Source organism: Carassius auratus, chromosome 13 (genome assembly GCF_003368295.1).
Source record: "Carassius auratus strain Wakin chromosome 13, ASM336829v1, whole genome shotgun sequence".
Lineage (NCBI taxonomy): Eukaryota > Metazoa > Chordata > Actinopteri > Cypriniformes > Cyprinidae > Carassius > Carassius auratus.
In genome coordinates this window covers 1,876,481-1,902,590 of record NC_039255.1, presented here as the reverse complement: position 1 = coordinate 1,902,590, position 26,110 = coordinate 1,876,481, and the positions used below count along the sequence as shown (strand labels likewise).

Here is a 26,110-nt window from a genome sequence, read left to right as displayed (position 1 = left end):
AGAATAACCAGAATGGCAAAGGCTCAGCCAATGATCACCTCCAGGATGATCAAAGACAGTCTGGAGTTACCTGTAAGTACTGTGACAGTTAGAAGACGTCTGTGTGAAGCTAATCTATTTTCAAGAATCCCCCGCAAAGTCCCTCTGTTAAAAAAAAGGCATGTGCAGAAGAGGTTACAATTTGCCAAAGAACACATCAACTGGCCTAAAGAGAAATGGAGGAACATTTTGTGGACTGATGAGAGTAAAATTGTTCTTTTTGGGTCCAAGTGCCACAGGCAGTTTGTGAGACGACCCCCAAACTCTGAATTCAAGCCACAGTACACAGTGAAGACAGTGAAGCATGGAGGTGCAAGCATCATGATATGGGCATGTTTCTCCTTCTATGGTGTTGGGCCTATTTATCGCATACCAGGGATCATGGATCAGTTTGCATATGTTAAAATACTTGAAGAGGTCATGTTGCCCTATGCTGAAGAGGACATGCCCTTGAAATGGTTGTTTCAACAAGACAATGACCCAAAACACACTAGTAAACGGGCAAAGTCTTGGTTCCAAACCAACAAAATTAATGTTATGGAGTGGCCAGCCCAATCTCCAGACCTTAATCCAATTGAGAACTTGTGGGGTGATATCAAAAATGCTGTTTCTGAAGCAAAACCAAGAAATGTGAATGAATTGTGGAATGTTGTTAAAGAATCATGGAGTGGAATAACAGCTGAGAGGTGCCACAAGTTGGTTGACTCCATGCCACACAGATGTCAAGCAGTTTTAAAAAACTGTGGTCATACAACTAAATATTAGTTTATTGATTCACAGGATTGCTAAATCCCAGAAAAAAAAATGTTTGTACAAAATAGTTTTGAGTTTGTACAGTCAAAGGTAGACACTGCTATTTTTTTGAACACACCCCTTTCAACTAATTGCCCAATTGCACAGCCTTAAGAGCGTGCATATCATGAATGCTGGGTCTTGTTTGTTTTCTGACAATCTACTGAACCTACTGGTAACTTGTTTGCCACGTAGCAATAAAAAATATACTAAAAACCTTGATTATTCTGGTTAGTCACATTGTACTGCTATTATTTTGAACAAGACTGTAAATATGAGGACCTGAGTTGTTAGAAATGCCCTGATGTTCTGATAAATCTGTGCTTTATTTATGCATTTATATATTTATTTGTTGATTGAGGCTGTTTGTTGTGGCTTGATGAGTCATGAACTATTATTTACTTTTTCTGCATGTTGCCTGAAATATCTCAGAGCGTTTATTTTGGACTGTGTTTCTTTGTAAGCTTAGTCACACAAAGACTGTTTGGTTCCTTCTCGCCCACAGATGTCTAAAAACTGTGTTTATCACCAGGACTTTTCTTAAAACCGGTTTTTATACTGGAGTCGTGACCGGAAACTGGGACATTTCTGGAGGTCTAGTCTTTTTGTTGTTTTCTTTGGTCTTTTTAATAAATATGCTCACCCTCATGCCATCTGAGATGTGGATGAGTTTGTTTCTTCATCAGGTTTGGAGAAGTGTAGCACTGCATCAGTGTCTCATCAGTGGATGCTGTGCAGTGAATGGGTGCCGTCAGAATGAGAGTCTGATAAAAACATCACAATAATCCACAGCACTCCAGTCCATCAGTGAACATCTGGAGAAGACACAAGATGAAACACATCCAGCATTATTCTGACGGCACCCATTCACTGCAGAGCATCCATTGATGAGACACTGATGCAATGCAACATTTCTAAACAAACTCCTCCTGATCTTGGGATGGTCTGAGGGTTGAGTATATTTTCGTCTCAGGCGTCTGACAGGAAGACGCTGTGAAGTATGTTAGTGGATGTATTGGTGCATGACATTAACGCAGTGCTGCATTACTGCACCAGTGTGTGTGTGTGTGTGTGTGTGTGTGTGTGTGGTCCAGCTGCACAGATCTGACCCTCAGACCTCTGGGAGGTTTATCTCGACTAACTCCCCGTCCCTGCAGCATCCACACTTCTGCTGCTGTCAGCGGGGAACACTAACATTGTTCAGGTTTAAAGCGGTTGCTGAGAGTTTTGTAGACAGATGAGTCACCGCTGAACGTACTGCATGTTCCATTAGGAGCCTGAAAACATTCAGAGTAACCAATGAGAGACCGACTTTTAAAACACATTTAGTGAGTCTTCTTCTCAAAGGTTGCTTGTGCTGGAGTAATGTTCTGTGGGTGATGCTTCCGATGCACCTCTGATCCTTTGACTCGGAGGGAGACTGCGGAGAAGCACTTTCACTGTCAGATTAATGCTTCATATATGTACGTGTATATATATATATTTATGTATTCTTTGCAGTGTCGCAGGTTTTGAATGTTACAGTGTTTCAGAGTTCTTCAAATATCAAAGGATCAGCACAAGCGTTGTTTTACGAGGTTTAAAACTACACTTAAATGTCTCTTCAGAAACTTGTCCATAATATTTAGCACATATAGATAAAAATGTTTATCATTTCATTGACTACCTTAAAAAAGTTTTATTCATTAATTCATTCATCAGATTCTTTCTGGTGTGTCAGTTTAACTTTTTCAGTTTCTTTGAGTAAATCATTAGTAGTTTCAATTCCTAAAGTTTATTTTATTTTATTTTATTATTTTATTAAATTATTTAATTTAATTTTAATTTTAATTTTACTTTATTTAATTTTTTATTTATTTATTTTATTTATTTATTTATTTATTTTTTATTTATTTTTTATTTTTATTTTTTTTATTATTTCTTTTATTTTATTTCTTAAGTCATACATAGTTTGACTTCCTAAGCAGTCCTTTATTTTTCTTGTATTTTATATTTTCTTTAATATTATTTAATATTCTTATTTTATTATTATTATTATTATTATTATTTTAGTTACTTCCTGGCATCTCCATTCAATATTTCAGGGTCTCTTTTTTTCTTTTCTTTTCTTTTTCTTGTCTTTTCTTTCTGTCGTGTCGTTCAATGTTTTTGGTCACTTTAAGTCACTAGTAGATTGACTTCCTAAATGCCTCCTTTATTTCATATTATTTTATATATTATTTATGATTATTTAATGTTTTATTTAATATATTATTATTATTTAGATATTTTCTGTCATGTCAATTCAACATTTAGAGTCACGTTAGTAGTTTGACTACCTAAAGCTTCCTTTTATTTTATTATTGTATTTATTCATTTATATTTATATATCATATATTTTCTGCAAGAATGTTGCGGCACAGGTTTGTTCACGAACCTTACTCTAATAGTAAATACAGAATTTTTTTTGCATTTATATTTATTCATTATTTTTTATGGAAAGAGACTTACAGAAGAGGAACAAAAGCAGTTTGTCATGGAGCCAACAATATTCATAATATACAGTTCCAGGTTTATCTGACAACTAGATTATGACCAGACTGGATTATTTAAAAAGTGTGTTCTTCTTAAATATATTATGGCTTTTATTATTATGATTTTGATAGCTTTTATAAAGTTTAAAGTTATATAAATTCTCTCTGAGCCGGTCTGTGGATGAAGGACTGATTATGAGGGTGGTTTCAGGACGGTTTGCTGATTCTTTAATTAATGCTGTTTTAAAGGAGAAAAGCAGCATCATATAACAGTAATGAGGATCATCATTCAGAATCATTAAAACCAGGAGGAAAACTCAAGTACAATGTTAAATAAAAGAAGGGTCTTAAAGTTTGTTTGTATTTGATTCTTCTTATAAAGTTTGTATTTAGTAGATGCATGTATTTAATAACATAAATGCATAAATTTACACACATGTAGTTTATAAATGCATCAATATTTAAATGTAATTTATAAATGCAGTATAAAAAAAGTTTTTTTTTTTAATGAAACCTGTTTTTGAAGCTATTAGGATTTAGTTTTTCATGACAATTAAGCACATTTTCTACACTAATTCTGATTACTGTAATGCATCTGTTTTATTGGTTTTATCAATACAATAAATCATTTAATAAAGAATAATGCAATGCATGTTTAAAGCACTACAACAGATACTACATTTATATGTATTTTTTTTAAGCACAGTGTTCAGTGTTTATTTATTTATTCAGTATATAACTGCAATATTTAGTGTATTTAATCAGTTTATAAATACATTTATTTGTTTATTTATTTGTTTGTTTCTTTATTCAGTATATAACTGCAGTATTTAGTGTTTATTTAATCAGTTTATGAATGCATTTATTTATTTGTTTATTTGTTTATTCCGTATATAACTGCAGTATTTAGTGTTTATTTAATCAGTATATAAATGCATTAATTAATTTATTTGTTTGTTTGTTTTAGTTTGTTTGTCTAATTTTGAACACATTGTTTGAAGTGAAATGTGACCTGGGCTTGTTCTTGAGAGGTGTCTGTCGGTCTGTTTGAGCATCTCTCTGGTGTTTAGGGCTAGTAATGAAATCTCTTCTCTGGCAGCTGCAGGCCTGATGTTGCTTCTGATTGGCTGACAGATGCTTGTGAAGCTGATGCACCTGTGGTCGGATCGTAAGACACAGACGCAGACACAGAAGCGCTTTAATCTGCCTCTTCAGCAGCATCACAGGCTTTCTGAGTGCGGCTTGATAACATCAGCGCTTGTTACCCACAATGCATCGTGATGCTGATGTTTTAGCTCTGTGTGGTGATTGAGAAGCACATGAAAGCGTCAGCAGGTGATCATCAAGGTCTGGTGATGCTCAGATCTGTCAGGATTCATGGCGTGGAGCTGGTGTGAATGATCAGATCACGCTTTCATTGTGTGCAGCTTCACTGTGTGTTCAGCCTTAATCAGACATAGAGGTGAATCTCACACAAATCACATTTATTAATAACATAAAGTTCAGTACCTGTATTTATTTAACCAGTACATTAATGCACTTATTTAATCGTCATATAAATCAATTTTTATAGCAAACAAAATCATGTGACAATCTCACAAAAATTTCACACTTTTTTAAATTCAGTACATAGCATTCAATATTTATTTAAAAAAAATCATCAGAATCAGAAATCAAAATCAGAAAATCATGTTCTGGCTCATCAGTTTTCATGTCTATTTGAGACATACAGAATGATGACGGGAAATCTTGATAACACTTTATATATAATGCATATTAAACGTAGTTTTAATGCATTAATTATGTATTTCAATGCACATTTTAATGCACTGTATGATCTCATTAATAATCATAACCACAAATATATTCATAGTTACACCTTTAATGAATTAAAATGCATGACAAACCCTCGAATAAATTCATTTAAACTTTGGTTACAATTATTTATTAGATATAATGCATTATATTGAGCATTATGAATACCTTTAAGTATTGATGTTGGTGACACAGGCAGCAGGTCGTGTGTGTGTGTGTGTGTGTGTGTGTGTGTGTGTGTGTGTGTGTGTGTGTGTGTGTGTGTGTGTGTGTGTGTGTGTGTGATTGAGTTTAGACATTAGATCTGTCTGTAATCTCAATATTGCTAGAAATGAAACTGGTTTATGGTGAAGCTGATGATCTGAAGCGTCTCATCACGTCACAGATCGGCTGTTGTGTCTAATGATGCTTGTGTAGTGTTTGTGAGAGGAATCAGACTTACAGAAAGCTTGTATTTCTGGTTGTTGTCAGCTGCTGTATGAGTGTGGAAATACATGAGACTGTGATCATAAATCAAATCGGTGAAGATCTGTCTGTCTGTTGTGTGCATTTATTCACTTTTGTTCCCCTTTAATTCAAGCTGGATATTTTCTTGACTCGTTTCATGATTTATTCTGCTATTTCTTTTATTTCTTTTAAATTGTATTAATGTTTTTATTTTAGTTTAATATTTTCTTGACTCGTTTCATGATTTATTCTGCTATTTCTTTTAATTTTTATTAATGTTTTTATTTTAGTTTAATATTTTCTTGACTCGTTTCGTGATTTATTCTGCTATTTCTTTTATTTCTTTTAATTTGTATTAATGTTTTTATTTTGGTTTAATATTTTCTTGACTCGTTTCATGATTTATTCTGCTATTTCTTTTATTTATTTAAATTTGTATTTATTTATTTATTTTAATTTGGTTTAATATTTTCTTGACTCGTTTCATGATTTATCCTGCTATTTCTTTTATTTATTTAAATTTTTATTAATGTTTTTATTTTGGTTTAATTCAAGCTGGATATTTTTTCTTGACTGGTTTCATGCGATTTATTCCAATATGCTGTATATTTTAATTTATTATTATTATTATTATTATTATTATTGTAAATGTAAATAATTATTACATATACATAAAATGTTTTTATATAATATATAATTATCAATACAATTATTAATAGATACTATTAGATTTGTTCTAAAAATGTTTTGGGTACAGTTTTATCTCCAAAGTTGAAGCTCAGTTAAAACACACACACACACACACACACACACGTTTCTTCTAACTCACTGTTTCTTATTTGTTGATGGCGTCTCAATGCCTGCTAACTCAGCGTCTGTGTGTGGGATGCTGATTCTCTCTCTCTCTCTCTCTGTGTGTGTGTGTGTGTGTGTGTGTGTGTGTCAGGATCTGAAGAAGGTGCTGTCGTTTCCTCCGTATCCGGGAGAGTTCCTGCACCCGGTGGTGTACGCCTGCACAGCGGTCATGCTGCTCTGCCTGTTTGCCTCCATCATCACCTACATAGTGCACCACAGGTAGGGTGCATTCACATAAACACCACTAACATAGTGTTCACGACTTAAAAAAATCAAGGCGTCTGAATTAAAGCTGGACTAAACCTGCTAATGTAACCTTTAAATCATCAGATCAACCCCTGAATTATTTTCTCAGCTTCTGAAGGTCAATCACAAATGTCTACATTTCCCTTTTTTTAGCATAGACTGAATAAAATCATGGACGTAGTGTCCGTGAAGGCACCCGTAGGTTTCTGAAGAGCGTTTTTGAAGCCTAAAGTGGGCGGAGCCATCTTAGCCGCGTGTCACTCCCTGATAATCAAACATGGGCAAAGAGGCGGGGGCTGGTTGCTGAAGCCACGCCCACCCAGCTCATCGGCGGTGACAGCAGCAGCAATCCACCTGTCACTCAAGAGGCCACGCCCTCAATTATGCAGAACTTTATCAGTCTTCCATCATGAGATGCACACACACACACACACACACAGATTTCACATGCTTTAGTCTCAGTTTTCCGTGTGTTCTTCTGCAGACTGCTTCAGTGTTTTGCCGTGATTCGGCTGGTTTAGTGTGTTCCTCATCACCACCACGATCAGGGCTTTGGGGAAATCAGACTCCAGCCACAATATCAGCAGAACAAGATCTGAATCTTTATTGAGTTCTCTAACAATGCCAATACACATCTGCAGCTAAGAGAGATTTAATAATGATTTTACGGCCCGAGGTTCACTACAGACGTCTAGGGAGCACTACAGAGTGCACTTGACTGTTTAACTGGATTGTGTGAGAATAAGATTACACTTTTAGATTTAGTTACCTCAAGTTGAGAAAGAAAATGAGGAATGTTGAAATAAAAATACTTTTTTATATTTATTTTCAATGTTTATTTTATTTCACAAAAATGTAATTATATTATTAAATATATTTTTTTATTTCTATATGGTTTTTATTATTTTTTTCTTTTGGTTTTTAGCTTTAGTTTAATGCATCAAGTTAAGGTAAATGAAAATGAGAAATGTTGCTAAAATAAAATGCATTTTACATTTTTGGTTTTATTTCATTTGATTAATAAAAGTAGTTTTTTCTATATATGTTTATATACATTTTATTCATTTTTATTTAAGATTTAGCTTTAGTTGTTTTATTACATGAAGTTAAATTAAATTAAAATGAGACATTAAAATTAATTAGTTTTTTTATTTTTGTTTACATTTTATGTAAAAAAAAAATTATGGTTTTAGTTGAACTATAATATAAAATGCATGGGGTTTAGCTGAAAATAATGGGATTTTTATTGTTATTTTTCCATCAATCTTTATTTCTCATGTGTTTACATGAGACTCTGTTTGCCTGATTAAATCATCTTGTGTACAAGGGATCTGCTTTTTTTTTTTCTCCAGAAGTTATTATTTATTTTGTTTTTAAAACAAAAGCTTAAGTAGATTAATACTTTCATTCATCAAGGATGCATTAAATTGATCAAAAGTGACAGTAAAGACATTTATAATGTCACAAAAGATTTCTATTTTCAAATAAATGCTTTTAAACTTTTTATTCATCTCTGAATCCTGAAAAATAAAATTCACACATTCTATTTAATATAAATAAAATTATAAACTATATTTTATATTATAAAATAATATAAAATATAGTTTTTTTGTATGTTATTTATTGATGCATATTTTTATTTTATAAATTAAATTTAAAATAGTTTAAATAAATAGTTATAAAATTCTCTCTCTCTATATATATAATTGGATTAACATATAAATATATATATATATATATATATATATTTATATATATATATATATATATATATATATATACACTCAGTTGTTAAATATAGATTATATATATTTATCTATTTTATTTTATATTTTGAAATTTTAATTTTAATTTTATTTTAAAATATCTCCAATTTAAAATAAAATAAAACAAACAACTAATAAATAATGTATTATTATAGTCTTAGTTTATGTATTATATTTTTATTTACATTTTTACAAAATATGTACAAAAATTACTTATTGCTATTAAGTAAAAAATACTTTTTTGTAAATTTTATAAATCTACACAAATACACAATAAATATACTAAAACTTTATATAAAATATTTTATGATGTTTTATTTAATATATGTTTATGTCATATGTTATAAAATATTAAATATAGTGTTTTATTTAATATAAATTTATTTCAAAAATAAAGAAAATGAAATATATTATAAAAAGGTGTTAAATATGTCAGTAACTCTTGTGACGTGACGTGATTGGTTTCTGCTTCAGTGTTTCAGTAATGATGACCCGTCCTTCCCTCCCGTCGAACCCAGTTCACTCATGTTGTGTGTCTGTTTTCTCCAGCTCAATCCGGATCAGTCGTAAAGGATGGCACATGCTTCTCAACTTCTGCTTCCACACGGCTCTGACGTTCGCCGTGTTCGCCGGAGGCATCAACCGAATCAAGTACCCCATCATCTGTCAGGCCGTGAGTCTCTCATCTGTTGTTCAATGCATTAACTCGATTATTCATGTGTGCGGCATTATAATTCGTTGTGCATGTTTTTTTTTATTTCCTCATGCATACAGTGTCTGACCTTAATGTAACTGCTGCATAGACTTGATTGAATTTATATAGAGCATCATACAGTATATTTGCACTTAAGATGCTCTCATGCCTTCAGGGGCTTTCAGTGTCGCTTTCGTCAAAATGTGTGTGTTTGAGAGGCTCTCATCACCACAAAGCTTTGGTCTTTTTGTCCCACATTATGGACTGCAGATGAAGCAGATGATGTGAGAGCGAGGGTCAGTGGGACGCTGTGTGTTTCTATAAGTACAGCGGGTTTCTTTGTCAGTATAATGTCTTTTATTCGGCGCTGAAGCCTGCAAGATTCACATGCATCTCTTTGGATTTTTATATTATTTATTATTTGATACTGTTGTATCTAATTACATAATCAACCGATTAATTAAGCAGTTTATTTACATATTTAAAGAAATGATGCACTAAAAATGAAACAAAGTGCCAGTAGGTCTTAGTTCTTAATGAGTGAGTCATTGAATCATTCTTTCAACTGATTCGTTCAAACAAATGATTCATTTAGAAAAAAAGCGAATTACTGTCTTTATGATTCACTGAATCATTGACTCACTCGATTCGTTCAAAAATGAGGAATCATTCAGTAACACAACACTGTTGTGTGTTGCTTCTTGTTTAGTGAACAAGTGTATAAAATCAAATTTTACAAATTTTGCAATCATGCAGTTCCATGGGAAAAACTGCACTATTACTTGTGCGATAATGTTAAACTATATTATATAACATAAATAGAAGACAAAAACATTTTTTTGCACTCATTTCTTGAATTTTAAGGCATAATGCAATCAGTCGTCATGCATAATTTTGTTAAGTTTTTTGCACTACATATAATATGTAATATAATGTAATGAAGAGCAGGATTTTCGGCCAATGTGATTTCAAAGTGAAATAAAGACAATCGTATCAGTGTTGTGTTTTAAGCACTGAACCGTGTGTTTCAGGTCGGTATCGTCTTGCATTACTCCTCTCTGTCCACGATGCTCTGGTTGGGCGTCACGGCACGAAACATCTACAAACAAGTGACCAAAAAACCTCAGCAAGCGCCGGACGGAGACCGCAAGCCGCCTCACCCCAAATCACCCATGCTGAGGTACGAACCTTGAGTTTTTACTCTTGTACCTGAATCATTGTGTGCTGAATATATGCTTCACGGTAGATCTGTCAGTGACTAGTTTCATAGAAATAAATGTATGCATTTAGCAGTCGCTTTTATCCAAAGCGACTTGTGCATTCACGCTAACATTTTTTACCTAACATGTGTTCCCTGGGAATCGAACCCACAACCTTTTGCGCTGATAATGCAATGCTCTACCACTGAGCCACAGGAACATAAACATAAAGAAACATAGAAACATAAAGCACAGTTTTCATGTTTCATAGTTAATAGTTGCGTTTAGCTGTTTGCAGCTGTTGAATACATAAATAATGAACAATTTAGAGAAGTGTATACTCTGAACTCTGTTTTATGATATTTAAAATTTTTATATTTAGTTTAAAGCTTTTGTAGTTTTGTTGTATTTTTCATTTTTATAAGTTGCCTTTGTTGTTGTAGTTGTTATTATTGTTATTATTTTTTATTTATTATGTTTATATAGATTTTTTAATGTAATTTTTTTATTCCAGTTATTTTAGTACACATTCAACTCAATTAAAACGAGAAGTAGCTAAAAGTAGGTTTTAAATGAGTTACATTTTTTATATTTTTAATATTTAAAATATATTTTTTATATATTTTATAGCTTTAAAATATTTATTTTTTATTTTAAAATAATATTTATTTTATATTGTATTTTTATCTGTGTTTTTTGTTGTTGTCGTTTAATTTTTTTTATAAAATATATAGATGTATTTTATAAATGTATTTTAGTTGTAGTTATTTTAGTATTTCAAGTTTTTTTTAAATTGTATAATAATTTTAAGTATTGTTTTCGTGTGTGTGTATGTGTGTGTATATATATATATATATATATATATATATATATATATATATATATATATATACACACATACACATACACACACACACACACACACACACACACACACAAGACTTATCTTCAACTACATCGTTTTTTGTTCTATAGTGAAGGCAGAACTAACACATTCTTTGGTTTTTGATGTTTCTAAGTGTAGCGCAGCTTCATTCAGCATGTCTGCTTGTTCGTGGCTTTAAATCTGGGATTTTCAGTTCTTCTGACTGGAGTATTTGGGTTTGATTGTGCTGAAAGTAGGTCACATGAAAGCAGAGTGCAGACATTGTGTTCTCTGTGAGAAACGCTTCGGCCGGTAAGACGTGAGTCAGATACTGAGAGCGAGATCTTTAACCAATCTTTAGTCCTCTGACGTGAGGAGAACATGGAGACACTCCAATAAACCCTCTTTTCTCCAAACTAATTTGGTTTTTAATTAAACCAGAACATGGAAAATGAGTCGCTCATAGTGTATTGCATACCACACAGTGTTTACTCAAATCTGAAGCCTATATTTTTTTTTATGTATGTGAAACGGTTATGCATTATGCAATGCATTGCACTCTAGTATTCCATGTTTACAGATGAAGTGAATACTGTGCATACTGCAAATAAGAGTAGAGTAGTATGCTATTCTGCACAGAGAGCCATGAAATGGATTAATAGCTCACTAATGATGTTTCTCATCTGTGATGTGCATTTTCACTGTTCACTTGCAAGCGGCATGATCGTTTTTCATTTATCTGTCTCCAGAATAATGCTCTCACGCTTCAAGCCTCCTGCAGTTTTTAATTCTTGATTGTTGGTCGGATCAGCACATCTTTTTTTATGCTTCTCACATTTCACTCTTTCAGAAGCAGAGTTTTCTTATTACTTTTGGGATTTTAGTGCAGTGTTAATGTTGCAGACTTATTTAAAAGCTTATGAAACATCATTTAATTTACAATAACTTGCTGTTTATTACACACAAGTCACATCAGGTTTGTGCTTTAAAGCAAGACACTGAATGTGAATAGGATTTTTAAAAAATGCATATATTATACATTGTTGAAAACTGTTAGAATTTAAATGTTATGTTTAAATATGCACTCATTTGCATAAACTTCCAACATTCAGGTTAAGCTTTTATTTTATTTTATGATATATTATAATTAAAGTTTTTTTTTTAAGATAGGATTTGGGGTTTTTCCTTATTTTCACTTCGTAAATTAGAAAATACTGTTAATAAACAGTTTTTGCTGTTTTTTTTTTATAATTTTTTTTTTTTTTGTATAAATCCAGGCGAATGTTAAATGAACAAACCCCTCTGTAAAAACCTTCAGGATATAGATGGGGAAAAAACTCTAAGTTTTGGTGTATGTAAGTACTGGCAAAGTGGAGAAAGAAACTCATTTTGAGAAAATGGCCTTTAAATATATGAAATCCACACTAATTAATAAAGTGCAATAATAAAATCAAGCAAATTACATATGAAGAAACCCTTCAGTAAAAGCCTTCAGAATATAGAGAGGCATAAAACTGTAAGTTTTGGAGTATGTCAGTGTTACTGTGGTGGAAAAACAAACTCATTTTGAGAAGAAAAAAACATTTCTAAACATATACTGTATAATGGAATTGGAATCTATAGATGTAAAAAGATAAAGTGCAATAATATAATCACGCAAACCCTCCACTTAAAACCTTTAGAACATAGAGAGGAATAAAGCTCTAAGTTTTGGTGAATGTAAGTGTTACTGAAATTTAGAAAAAACTCTTAAAAGAGAAGTAGTACTGTTGATGAAATCGACGCGTGCAATAAAATAAACACTAATAAGTGTATCTTGGTTGGTTTCTTTCCAATAGTCTGAAAGAAGAAAAGTTATGAAATCCCAAATAGCTCAAAATTGATCCATGCATAAAAAATATGTTTTTGCCTATAGTGTCTTGCCTTTTAAATGCATCACACACAAAAAAACTCCATTAATACAGCACAAATCATATTTTGTGTAACTTTTGATAATGAATACCTTTTGTTATTGTTCTGCTGCCTCTTTTTTCAGCCCGTTTGTCATCAGTCATCAGTTTGTCATTTATTTTAATTAGAGATAACCAAACTTTGGTTAAGTACATTCAAAATGCTTGATGCAAGTATAAAAATACAGTAAATTAAAAATACAAATAATCAAAGGGATGTTTTTCACAGCGATTTAATTCAAAAACAAAACAAATGGAAGTGTAATATATAATTATTCATTTATATGAATTATATATTTTTATTGTTGTTGTTGTTGTTTTATTTAATATTTTAAATTAGCTTTTGTATTTATATTTCAGGTTTCGTTTTAATTTAAATTGGTGTGTTTGTCATTTTTATTGTTTTCTATATTTCTAAATGGTTTATTTTTATTTTAGTTTGTTTAATTTCAATTCAAGTAGTAAAATACAGTAAAATGTAAGAAAAAAATAATCAAATGCATGTTGAATATAGTTTTTATTTAAATAAAAATAATTAATAGTTTTTATTAATATTTTGAAATATGCTTAATAAATTGCTTAATTTTTTTTTACATTTATACACCATAAAATATTTTTATTTTAGTTAGTATTTTAGCACTAGCTAACAATAACAACACCGATATGATTAATATAACTATGCATATTTTTAATAAGCAAAATTTACCTGCAGATATTTTCACTAAAACAGTTAAATGCATGAAAAACTTGATCATGGTGGATAAGATAATCTTGCTGATCAAATTATAGTTAACAATGCAAACATTTATATCTAGCTAACTAATCTAAATAACATCTGTTTTAATGTCATTTAAAGACATTTAAAGAAAACTCTTTTCATCTTTCTCTCATTTTTTTCACATCCTCCTTTAGATTATATTTCTTGTTAAATACTTCTCTGAAACGGTCTCTCTCACAAATCTCTTCAGTGTTTGATGAAACCCAGCTCTGCATTCTAGCTTCAGGATGATTGTGTTTTGTGTCTGCAGGTTTTATTTAGTGAGTACAGGAGTTCCCTTCATGATCTGCGGCGTCACAGCGGCCATCAGCATGGAGAACTACGGCAGCGGAGAGCAGACACCGCTGTGAGTAACAACTAGATTAAATGAATAAAATGTATGCATTTAGCAGACGCCTTTATCCAAAGCGGCTTACAGTGCATTCAGGCTGTCAATTTTTACTTATCATGTGTTCCCGGTGAATCGAACCCACAACCTTGCGCTTTATAACGCATTGCTCTACCACTTGAGCCACTCATTCATACTGTATTTGTGAGTCACTTTAAGGGACTATTATAGTTTTTATGAATATATTTATTTTCAGTACATATATATTTCAACTTTATTTTTATTTCAGATTTAGTCATTTGAATACCTTAACATAAACTTATTTCAGTTAGTCACGAGGTAACATTTCTATTTCATTTTAATTTCTATTAACATTTTTAAGTTTCATTTTTTTCATATAATATTTTATTATTATTTAAGTTTTATTTAATATATGGAAATTGTAAGTTTTGCATTTTAATTGATTTAATTAATGAATATATATACTTAATTTTTATAAATTTTTTATCATTTCTATATAGATTTTTTTGTTGTTGTTTTTTTTTTTTTTTTTTTACTAAAACTTATTTCAGTTAGTTGCCAAGGTGACAATTTGATTTAATTTTCATTAGGTTTTTTTTTATTTAAGTTTACGTTTTCATGTAATATGTAAGTAGATTGTATATTTGTCCGTGTTGCCAAGTTTATCATTTATGAAACAAATTTGATTTGTATTTGTTGTTGTTTTTTTTGTTGTCTGCGTGTGGTTTTGACATTTTTATTAGTTTTTTAATCATTTCCATATAGCTTTTATTGTATTTTTATTTATTTATTTATTTTTCTGAAGTTGCCAAAGTGACATTTTTATTTAATTTTCATTATTTTATTTTTTTTAAATTTACGTTCACGCATTCATCCGATATTTACAGTATATATGTATTTATTTATTTTTTTCAGCTTTATTTCAATTACAGAAAACTATTTTTGCTTGTCAGTTTTTGTTACCAATAACAACACTGGTTAACAAAAACACAATAACAACAACTCTATTTTGCATTTGAACTAATTTAATTGTTTCATTGCATATTGTATATGTATCAGTGTTGTGATGTTCATCAATTGTGATGTAATTAATTCAAAGGGCAGCTCTACAGAAGACAGTAGTATCATCATTCAACTCAATTCAGTTCATTTTTGATTCAATTCAGTTGAATAGCAGCGTCAACGTTGCAAAATTCAATCAATAGATAAAGCAGCTCTACAGAAGGGAATAGATAAGTTAAAGTTTTGTACTAATCAAATCTGAATGCTAAGTAACCAGAATATGAATATATTGTGCATGCAAACATGTTAATTGAGTGTTTATCTGCTGTGTTTGCAGCTGTTGGATGAAGTGGGAGCCGAGTTTGGGTGCCTTCTACGGCCCCGGGGGCTTCATCATCCTGGTGACCTGCGTCTACTTCCTGTGCACCTTCATCCAGCTGTGCAAACACCCCGAGAGGAAGTATGAGCTGAAGGCTGTGAGCGAGGAGAAGCAGCGGCTCTCTGACGTCCACCAGGGGGAGCCAGCGAGCGGTCAGTGTCACGGCGGATGCCCGGGTCTCATCAACCCGTCCATGCTAGCCAACGAACACTCGTTTAAAGCCCAGCTGCGGACGACGGCGTTCACGCTGTTTTTATTCGTAGCCACGTGGACGTTTGCCGCGCTGGCCGTATCGCTGGGTCACTTTCTGGATATGATCTTCAGCTGCTTGTACGGGGCGTTTTCCGTCACGCTCGGGTTGTTCGTTTTGATTCACCACTGCGCGAAACGTGACGATGTGTGGCACTGCTGGTGCGCCTGCTGTCCTGGGCGACGCCCCTCTGATGTATGCCACGGCCACAAAGTCAACATCAACGGCGACTGCCACCTGGACGCCGGGAAACACGCTCACTGCTCGTGTCGCACGCAGGATCACGTGACCTGCCTGACGCCGGTTTCGCCGTGTTGCGCCGCCATGCACACGCAGCAGCTCCTAGAGGACGAAACCAGCACGCATGTGCTCCTCCACGCCGACCCTGAGGGATACCGGCCCGCCATGCGCTTGCACCGCTGCTCCAAACCCGTCAGAACTAAAACCAGACGGCAAAGAGAACTAACGTTTCGTATTCCCTCCGGCGCGGACGGCGCTAGTGCGCACAGCTCGCGCGCAAACAGCCCACACACCCACATCTGCCACTTGGCTCACGAAGAGCATCACGTCTGCCCTCACGAGGCGCTCGCGCTCTGCCACCATCATCACGTGTGCTGCGCGAAAGATGAGCTCCTCGACACGGGCGAGAGCTTCCTGTGCGGGTGCGGAAAGCTCGCGGGGGACGATATGCATCACGCGCACATAGAGTTGCACGCACGCAGACAGTCGCTGGCCAATCAGAACGGCATCCTGAAGGGAAGTGCGCAGGCGCTGTATCCGTCCGACTGCACGGGGAATATACGCACGGGACCCTGGAGAAATGAAACTACCGTGTAGTTCGAGCGAACTCCAGCACTAGGATTTAAGAAAGCAGCTTTAATTTCATTTTTAGTACCATCTCAAGCTCTTTCCGGCATCATTCGTCTAACAGGATGATTGCAGTGGTTCTGTGGATCGTACAAATGCGAGAAGGGAAAACCTGGGGCCTCATTTATAGAGTGATCCTACATGTGTGAAAGTTTATAAAATGTTCTTGTTGATGGTTTAAGTCCTAGATTCACGAATGCATCCCTTTTTATAAGTCGTGGTTAATTTCAAGCTCATTGTGAACAAGCACATTAACGCCATCTACGAAATGGCCACAATTTATATCTTTATGGATGAGAAGTTGAACAGCCATCATCATCAATTGGCAAGAAAGACCAATCCCATTTTATTTTATTTTATTTTATTGTTTATTTTTTTATTTTTTTAAATAAATTTTTTAGGCCATTTTATTTTATTTTTGTTTCAGATAAATAATTAATAATGAATTAATTTCATAACTATCATATAAACAAAAATATGCAGTTTTAAATATATATAATATACTTTTATTTATAGTATCATAATTTATTCTTTTTTTTCAGGAATATAGTGTGTATAAAAAACAGTACACACACACACACACACACACACATAAATATATGTTATCAGATTCCAAAAATTAAGCATATGTAATATGATTAAATTACATTTTAAAATACTCAAACTTTTTTGTAATCTGAACTTCTTTCACCAAACATATTAACTTGAAGTGCCCCTGTCATATTAAAATAAATATTAAATAATTAAGCATCAGAATCCACACATCCACAGTTCTCTGATGTTGCTTAATGTTCACGTGACATGCAGAAAAAACTAATAAAATATTTTTTTATGAACTGTTTTATTTCGATTTGTTATTTTAAACGATATATTTAAATTGTACGTTTTTATGATTTGATTAATTATTAACTTTTCATTTAACCCCCTGCAGTACCTTTACGAGCCCCAGTTTGGGAAACATTGACGTAATGTTTAATGCACTTTATGATGTTAATTGCAACGAATAAAATATATTTTTCTTACTCTATGTATTTTTATACCGATATTGTACAAGATATGATAAATTAGGTCAAAAGTTATCTAAAAGTAATTAAAAACTAGTTCGATTATATGTGTAATGTAAACACACAGAGTTGGGTCTCTTCACAGATTGTGTTCACATTTTCACATCAATTTTTTGGTTTGTTTGACTTGACATCGTATAAAATCCGTGAAAGTTCAGATCAGTCGTGTGTTTGATAAATGAGGCCCCTGGTTTGAGCTGGAGCACGTGTTCACACTGCACTTCAATCCGGAGTCACTCCACTTGTGAGAGTGTAATGTGCTTCTAATGATGTTTGATTTACACTCAATACTGAACCGAACTGGACCCGGCAGTGTTTATATGGCCATTGTGACCAGGTACAGGTACATTTATCACTCCAGGTGACACATTTAATAAAGTATTTGCCATATATTTATTTTCATAGATGTATTTGAGAGTCCCACAGATGTCCCAAAAAATCACTAGCCGTTTTAAACCATGGGACACACATGCTTAATATATACTGTGAATATCAACTAGCGTAAACTTAGTAATACCCAAAAAAAGGCCTGCTTCTGTCTAACTTCTGTTCTGCCATTGAAATGTGTGACGTAAACAAACTCTGTTTCAGTTCCTAGTGAGTTGCTTGTAGGCTACATATGATTATTTTAGCCAAACTGTGAAGAAGCATTGTAGAGAAGGAAATCCCAGAATGCATTGCTCCAAACGTTAAAAGATGCATCCAAGATAGCGAACTTATAAATTTAAGATTTATAAATGTGAATTTCAAATAAAATCTTCATGCATTTGGATTAAATAATTATAATAATAATGTGATGCATATTTGTCGGTCATGCAGTAATGAAACTGTAATAACACTAATAATCTGAAAGTGTTTTAAACAAACGATAACCAGCTTTATATATTTATCATCAGTAAATACAATTTGTTTTAATCTTGTACATTTTAACTAATTGAATATCGCTTCTTGTCGTATTTTAACCATGTTCATAATTTTTAACTGGTAATTAAATATTTTTTTACAATACCAATATTTATTTATTTTTCAAAGTGCATGTAATATTATTTAAATACAAATACAAAGAGTTGCAAATACTTATGGTAAATGGGAAACACACACACACACACACACACACACTCAGAGTATTATATTATCTAATTCTAGGAATATTTGAAGATGTGTTATTTATTTATTTTGTGCAATGGTCAGATCACAGTTAACAATAAAGCAAAGTGTTTTAAGAAGCTCCTTTTAAAAATATAAAATTTTCAAAGAAAATATTATATGCAATTCAAAAACAACACGGATAGTAGAGCAAATGTAAGGAAATTAAGTATTTTAAAGATATTGTAAGATTTATTATTTCTAGAAAAATAATGCCACAATGCAAAACATCATAATTACGTGTGGATCTTTGATATTTAACTCAAATATCTAAATCAATATGTTTATATGTTCTGAAGCGGCTCACGAGGTGCTGGAACACAGTTGTTCTGTTACAGAATCTTTACTGTTTCTAGTGAATCGCTGTTCTGTCGTTTGTGTGAGAACGTCATCACTGTGTAACGAAGGGAAAACGAGAAGGATGTGATGCTTGTGGTTGATTGACAGCTGCTTGACACACGTAAAGTATTTGAGCAGACGAGCCTTCAACGTACAAACATCTGGCTTTTCTTCTTTTGACGTGGAGTTGATGTCTGTGTAGTAGCCTCGCGTTCTTCAAAAAATAAATGCAAAGAGTGAATCTCAGTCCATCTGTCAAAAACATATCCCGGTCATATTACACCCCAAATATTTAAAGAAAAAAGTGTGTGCTTGTGTGAGAAGCCTATTTTAGGAATAAAGAATATTTTAAGAGCTTAATTGTCATGGCAGTAATGACACAATCAGATTACAATGCAAATATGTAATATATAATTATAGAAAAATATATTTACTATTATAGTAATATTTTAAGATCCAAAGCAACTTACATTGCATTCAGGCTAAAAACATTTTCTTAAAATGTGTTCCCTGGGATATATATATATATATATGTCAAGAAAATTAAGCATAATTTAAGATTTATTAATTTTATTTTATGTTTTAGTAATATAATGCTATAACATATATAAATGCAAAAGATAACAATCCAAAATGATATTATATTTTTACATAAATATTTATTAATATAATAATGTTATATTATAATTTATATTATATTTTTAATATTAATATCATATATAACAAATAATATTTTTTAATTTTAATTTAGATAGTTTAATTAGGCTATAGTACTTTAAAATGATATATTTAAATATTAATTGTCATGATAATAACTACTAATTTATTATTTTTATTTATTAATCTTTTTTATTTCCTGCTTAATTGTCATGACAATAACAACACAATGCAAAAGATCTTGTTTCTTTATGATTTGAATTTATTAATGACAAATGTGACCTGGACATGTTTTCTGAGATTCTCTGCTTTTCCATTTAAATGTGACTTTCAGGAATCAACCGGAAAAGTTTCCTCTTGAGAGGAAGCACCAGGTTCAGCAGCGTTTGACAGAAAAGAGTTTAATTTGACGCCCTCCTGTGTTCCTCTGAAGTGCTGCGCTCTGATTGGCTGTCCTGGTGTGGGCCCCACCCATCAGTTCTTTTATTTTGTGTCCGTGTGTTTCCATGCATCACAGACTGAGATGTAGATGATGGATGATGTGTGGATCTTTACTCTGGAGGCGGATCTGTCTCTGGTTTATTGCTCAGTATCTGAGTCGAGACGTTTTGTCAGTTTTAATGCATCTGTCGTCTGTGTCGTGCAGGATTGTGATTTACACTGTGAGATCTGCAGGAACAACTCTATGCTGTTATGAGAGACGAACTTCAATTATAACTCAATTCTGTTGAACTGTGTGTCTGCTCTCCTTTTGTTTTTAATGCTTCACAAGCTGGACTTTTGTTTTCACAAAAAGGTCAAATATCAAATTATGAGCCTTCTTCATCTTAATCCTGGAAAGTCTGTGAGCCAAATGGGTTGAAGTCTTTTAAGGTTATATGCATTTCCAAAAAAAATGTCTTAATATTTCATCATGTTTGATATTTCTGTTCCTTATGCTTCAGTTTCACATCCTTCAAATTATGAATAATGTCTATTATACAGAATAAAATATGATGAATTATGAATATGTGGCAGAGAATAGTTTGATCCGCTCTGAAGCAAGAAAAATAAAGATGCTGCATTTATTTGCAAAATACAGTAACATTTTAAAAAATATTATTTAAATGTAAAAGCTGTTTTTGATGTGAATATAGTGTAAAAAGTAATTTATTTCTGTGATGCACAGCTGTATTTTCAGCATCATATATCATATATATATATCATTTATTTTATATAATATCTAGCATTAAAATAGCATTAAATTACCTTAACAAGGTCAATTTTATACATCCCACCTTGCTGCTCTTGTCTTTCTCAACAAATGAAATCCTATGAAAGTGTAATGTTGAACTGCATTTATTTATTTATTTATTAATATTAAAATTAAGTAATAGTTTTTGGTAATTAAAATATTGCACCCCTTTTGCCCCATGACCTTTCACCTTAGGATTAGATTGGGTCATCTTTAATGTTTAACACATCTTGTGCTGTTTAGGGCTGGTTTTGTTCAGCAGACCTGGCAACCCTGGACTGATCTGATCAATAACACACGACAGAACGAGCAGGAGACACGAGAGAAAAGATTTACACTGACGTCTAAAGTCAGTGTAAAGAGAGAGTGTGTTTGATTGTGTGTGTGTGTGTGTGAGAGAGAGAGAGTGTGTTTGAGTGTGTGTGTGTGTGTGTGAGAGAGAGAGAGTGTGTTTGAGTGTGTGTGTGTGTTTGAGTGTGTGTGCGTGTGCGTGCTTGAGTGTGTGTTTGTGTGTGTGTGTGTGTGTGTGTGTGTTTGAGTGTGTGAGAGAGAGTGTGTTTGAGTGTGTGTGAGAGAGAGAGAGAGTGTGTGTGTGTGTGAGAGAGTGTATTTGAGTGTGTGTGAGAGAGAGAGAGTGTGTGTGTGTGTGTGAGAGAGTGTGTTTGAGTGTGTGTGAGAGAGAGAGAGAGTGTGTGTGTGTGTGTGTGTGTGTGTTTGAGTGTGTATGTGTGTGTTTGAGTGTGAGAGAGAGTGTGTTTGAGTGTGTGTGAGAGAGAGAGAGAGTGTGTGTGTGTGTGAGAGAGTGTGTTTGAGTGTGTGTGAGAGAGAGAGAGTGTGTGTGTGTGTGTGTGTGTGATTGAGTGTGTATGTGTGTGTTTGAGTGTGAGAGAGAGTGTGTTTGAGTGTGTGTGTGTGTGTGTGTGTGTGTGTGAGAGAGAGAGAGAGAGAGTGTGAGAGAGTGAGAGAGTGTGTTTGAGTGTGTGTGTGTTTGAGGGTGTGTGTGTGTGTGAGAGAGAGAGAGAGAGAGTTTGTGTGTTTGAGTGAGTGTGTGTTTGAGGGTGTGGGTGTGTGAGAGAGAGAGAGAGAGAGAGTTTGTGTGTTTGAGTGTGTGTGTGTTTGAGTGTGTGTGTGTGTGTGTGTGTGTGAGAGAGAGAGAGTGAGAGAGAGAGAGAGTGTGGGTGTGTGTGTGTGTGTGTGTGTGTGTGTGACCTAAGGACACAGTAATGAACACTCTCTGGTTGTGTAAAATCTTTACATTTCTGAAGAATAATCCTCTTTTTCCAGCTCAGCTCAGCCAGAAGACGATCATTAGTGCTGCAGATGAACACGTCTGTGTGAATGAGATCTGTCTCTGATCCTCACACCGTCAGGATGACACTCTAAACTATAATTCACTTATTTTGTGTCTGTTTATTAACAGAACATAAGTCATGTAATGTTCAGTAAAGTAATGTTCAGACTATATATAATATATAGATTACAGGTATATATGTTATTTAGAAATATTCTCATAACCAGAAGAAATAAATCTGAACATAACAGGGTTCATATATTTGACTAACACTAAAACCATTAAAATTGTCTTAAATAAGCATGGACTGAAATCAAATATAAAGTATATTTCAGCTTGTTCCAAAGGCAACTTTTACATTTTCATTTAATTTAATTTGATCGTACTGAAATAACAACTTACAATAGCATACAATAATATAACTAAAACAGAAATTATAGAAATAAAAATAAAATATAGTTCCAAATATGAATAGAAATTAAATACTAAAACGACTCTGGAGCATTAAAAAAAGAGTCTCAGTGTGTTATTAGTGATCTTCTGCCATCTAGTGGCTGATTTGATACATTAAATAATGATTATTTTTTTTTATTATTATTATGTATATTATTGTAGTATGTATTAATATGTTGAACTTTTCATTCTCATTTTAGTTTAAATAATGTCATTGTTTTTGTCATATCTATTTTTTAATTAGCTTTCATTTATTTTTAATCCCATTTTAGTATCTTTAGTAATTAAATATTTGTATAAATTTTCACTTTTCATTCTACGTCTAGTTTAAGTAATTTAATTGTACTTTCTCATTTTTATTTCTTTAAAATATTCATATTTATTTTCTTTTTTTTTACTTATTTTATTTTATTTTTTAATGTAAATATTTTAGCCTGTTTCCAGTGCAACATTTATAATTTAAATTAATTTTTAATCTAGTACTTCAATTTAATTTGATTTGATTTTATACGTCACTTCATGCGCTCCTCCATGCCGATCATGTCTTGAGGAGCAATATTTGGGGAGAATCTGATTTGCATTGGAAAGCTGTGAGGTGTCTTAAGGGAGAGATATAAAAAGTGTTAATTTATGGATGAAATCCCTGAGAGCTGCTGTGAGAACGTGAATATTCAAATGTTCATCACAACTCTACATTGTCTTAGATTTAGTCTTCTAGGATTTTGTTTGAAATTCAGCTTTGACTTGTTGATTGTTTACTACTGAAGTAATGTATTCCTGAAGTGTTCTTCATATCAATAACTTTATTCACTGTAAACACTTCTTGAGTTTTCCAGTAAATCTACATACATGTTAATTATATACACAGATAATACTGGCCCAACCAGGCTTATTACAGTTCATTATAAATATATACACTTAATCTATAATATATACTTTTAAATATTTCATACTAAATGCCAAAGCAACAATTTTTTTTTGATGTAATAAAATAACTATAACTTGAAGAAAAAATTATTAAATGACAATAAAATAACAAAAATCACACAATAAAATTATTTAAACATTAATTAAAATAAAATAAAAATAATTATTGTTAATAAAAACGAGTATCTAAGATGCTATAAGGTTTAATAACTATATTACTTTACATGCAGCATTTATTAATCTTAATTAATATTCAGCATTTACGAATACATTAATCAAAGATCAAACGTTGCATCTGTTAATATTAGTTAATGCACTGAACTAACATGAATATTAACGTTTTGATTAATTAATTAATGAAATTAGTTGCTGTGAAAACAGTTATTTAAATAGCTTTTACCTTTTAATTTTTCATTTTAATAGTGTGCTTTAGTGTTATTTATTTATTTATTCAGTTTTATTTTTCTGTTAAACTTTCTTTCATAATTTCTTATTCCAGTTTTATTTTGTAGTCATTTAATGAGTTAGTTAAATTTTAATTTGAAACATTTTACGTTTTTTTTATCTAATATTTATTTTATTTCAATTTTTTTTCCAATAAATTTTTATCTCATAATTCTGACTCTTGCAAAAAAAAAGAAAAAAAAAGAGTCATAATTACAAAATGGAGAGTTATTATTATTATTATTATTATTTACTTATGTTATTATTGCATGGTGGGAAGAATCTACTATATTTTCTTGCAAAACATAATCTTTGTTTTATAAACACCTTTTATGCTACTCATATTATTCTTTAATACTCATAATTTAATACTCAGATGTGATGGTACAGGAATACTGTAAACCTTCAGTGCCCCAGTGTAGGGAAGACCGGGGCTAGTTGTCACACTCTTTACCAGTCAATATTTCTCAGGTTAGCTTAATTTTATCACTAAATTATCAATCTGGGAACCTTCTGATATATTGATATTAAGAAAAAAATCGTTATATATATATATATATATAGAGAGAGAGAGAGAGAGAGAGAGAGAGAGAGAGAGAGAGAGAGAGAGAGAGAGAGAGAGAGAGAGGAGTTGAGATATCAAACATGCTTCCACAATATCTCTGTTTATTTGTTTATGTACTTATTTGTTGTCCAAATTAGGAAGATGGAACACAAATGTAAAAATGTAAATGTTAAATACACTTGTGACAACTTGCCCCATTATCAATGTGACCGCACACAGAACCGTTTCTTTATAAGGATTTATCACTCTTTCGCTGTTTTATCGCTTTCGAGACCTTCTAGAAGCGAATTATGTCAGATATTGTAAGGGGAAGCGCTTATGACGCATCTGCGAGTCACACTGAGTGAAACAGTGTCGCGTGCGCGCGCAGCTGCTGAAGACGCTCGCGCCTCGCGTAGTAATCGCGTCGTTACTATGGCAGCAGAGTTGGTAAACTCCCCGGTTGCCATCGGTTATCGATCCGCGGAAGAATCGCCGGCGCGTGACTGATCTGAGCGAGTCCATCGGCGTGACGCGACGCGGCGCGCGCGTTACCGGGAGAGCGCGAGAGGACCCGAGGCTCCAGCTGCTCCGGGATCGATCGGGACGCGTTATGGGGACGCTCGGGAGCGCCGCAGCCGTCCTGGATGAGGAAGAGGAAGAGGAAGAGGAGAAGAAGCGCGGAGCTGAGCGTCTCCCTCCACTGCTCGAGGACGAGGTCAGTCTGATTGATCGATTGATTGATTGACAGGTGATTGACAGGGTCTCACGAGGACATTGTGAAGAAATGCTGATATTACATATGTAAAATATTACTATAACACACACATTTGTGCATATGAAAAATAGGTATTAAAATATACTATATAATTTTTATATTATGAAATTGTATATAAATATAAAATCTTACAATATTATATTTAAAATATAAAATCTAATAATTAATATGCATTTCTGCATATATGTAAAATAGGTGTTCCTTTTGTATAATATATATGTATGTGTGTGTATATATATATATATATATATACACACACACAAACACACACAGATATATACAAATATATAATTTTAGAAAAATTATATACATATCTAATTATTAATATAATATTTATCATTATTATAAAACATTTATAATTATTCTGTAATTATTATAAATAAAACAAATAATGTGTCATTAAATATATGTAAAATATTATATATATA

The 26,110-nt window shown here is 32.6% G+C and overlaps 2 protein-coding genes across 2 annotated transcripts in view; both read left to right on the top strand.

The window, feature by feature from the left end:
* The window catches only part of LOC113112313 (adhesion G protein-coupled receptor A3-like), a 78,952-nt gene extending 61,749 nt beyond the window's left edge, over positions 1-17,203 (top strand). The window contains exons 15-19 of the mRNA XM_026277760.1: positions 6,553-6,680; positions 9,023-9,146; positions 10,199-10,347; positions 14,209-14,304; positions 15,647-17,203. Coding sequence (XP_026133545.1) covers positions 6,553-6,680; positions 9,023-9,146; positions 10,199-10,347; positions 14,209-14,304; positions 15,647-16,775 — 1,626 coding nt within the window. The 3' untranslated portion in view covers positions 16,776-17,203. The remainder of the gene's footprint in view (positions 1-6,552; positions 6,681-9,022; positions 9,147-10,198; positions 10,348-14,208; positions 14,305-15,646) is intronic.
* An 8,033-nt stretch (positions 17,204-25,236) lies between these two features.
* The window catches only part of LOC113112312 (kinase non-catalytic C-lobe domain-containing protein 1-like), a 40,805-nt gene continuing 39,931 nt past the window's right edge, over positions 25,237-26,110 (top strand). Inside the window, exon 1 of the mRNA XM_026277759.1 lies at positions 25,237-25,622. Within this exon, the coding sequence (XP_026133544.1) occupies positions 25,518-25,622 (105 nt within the window). The 5' untranslated portion in view covers positions 25,237-25,517. The remainder of the gene's footprint in view (positions 25,623-26,110) is intronic.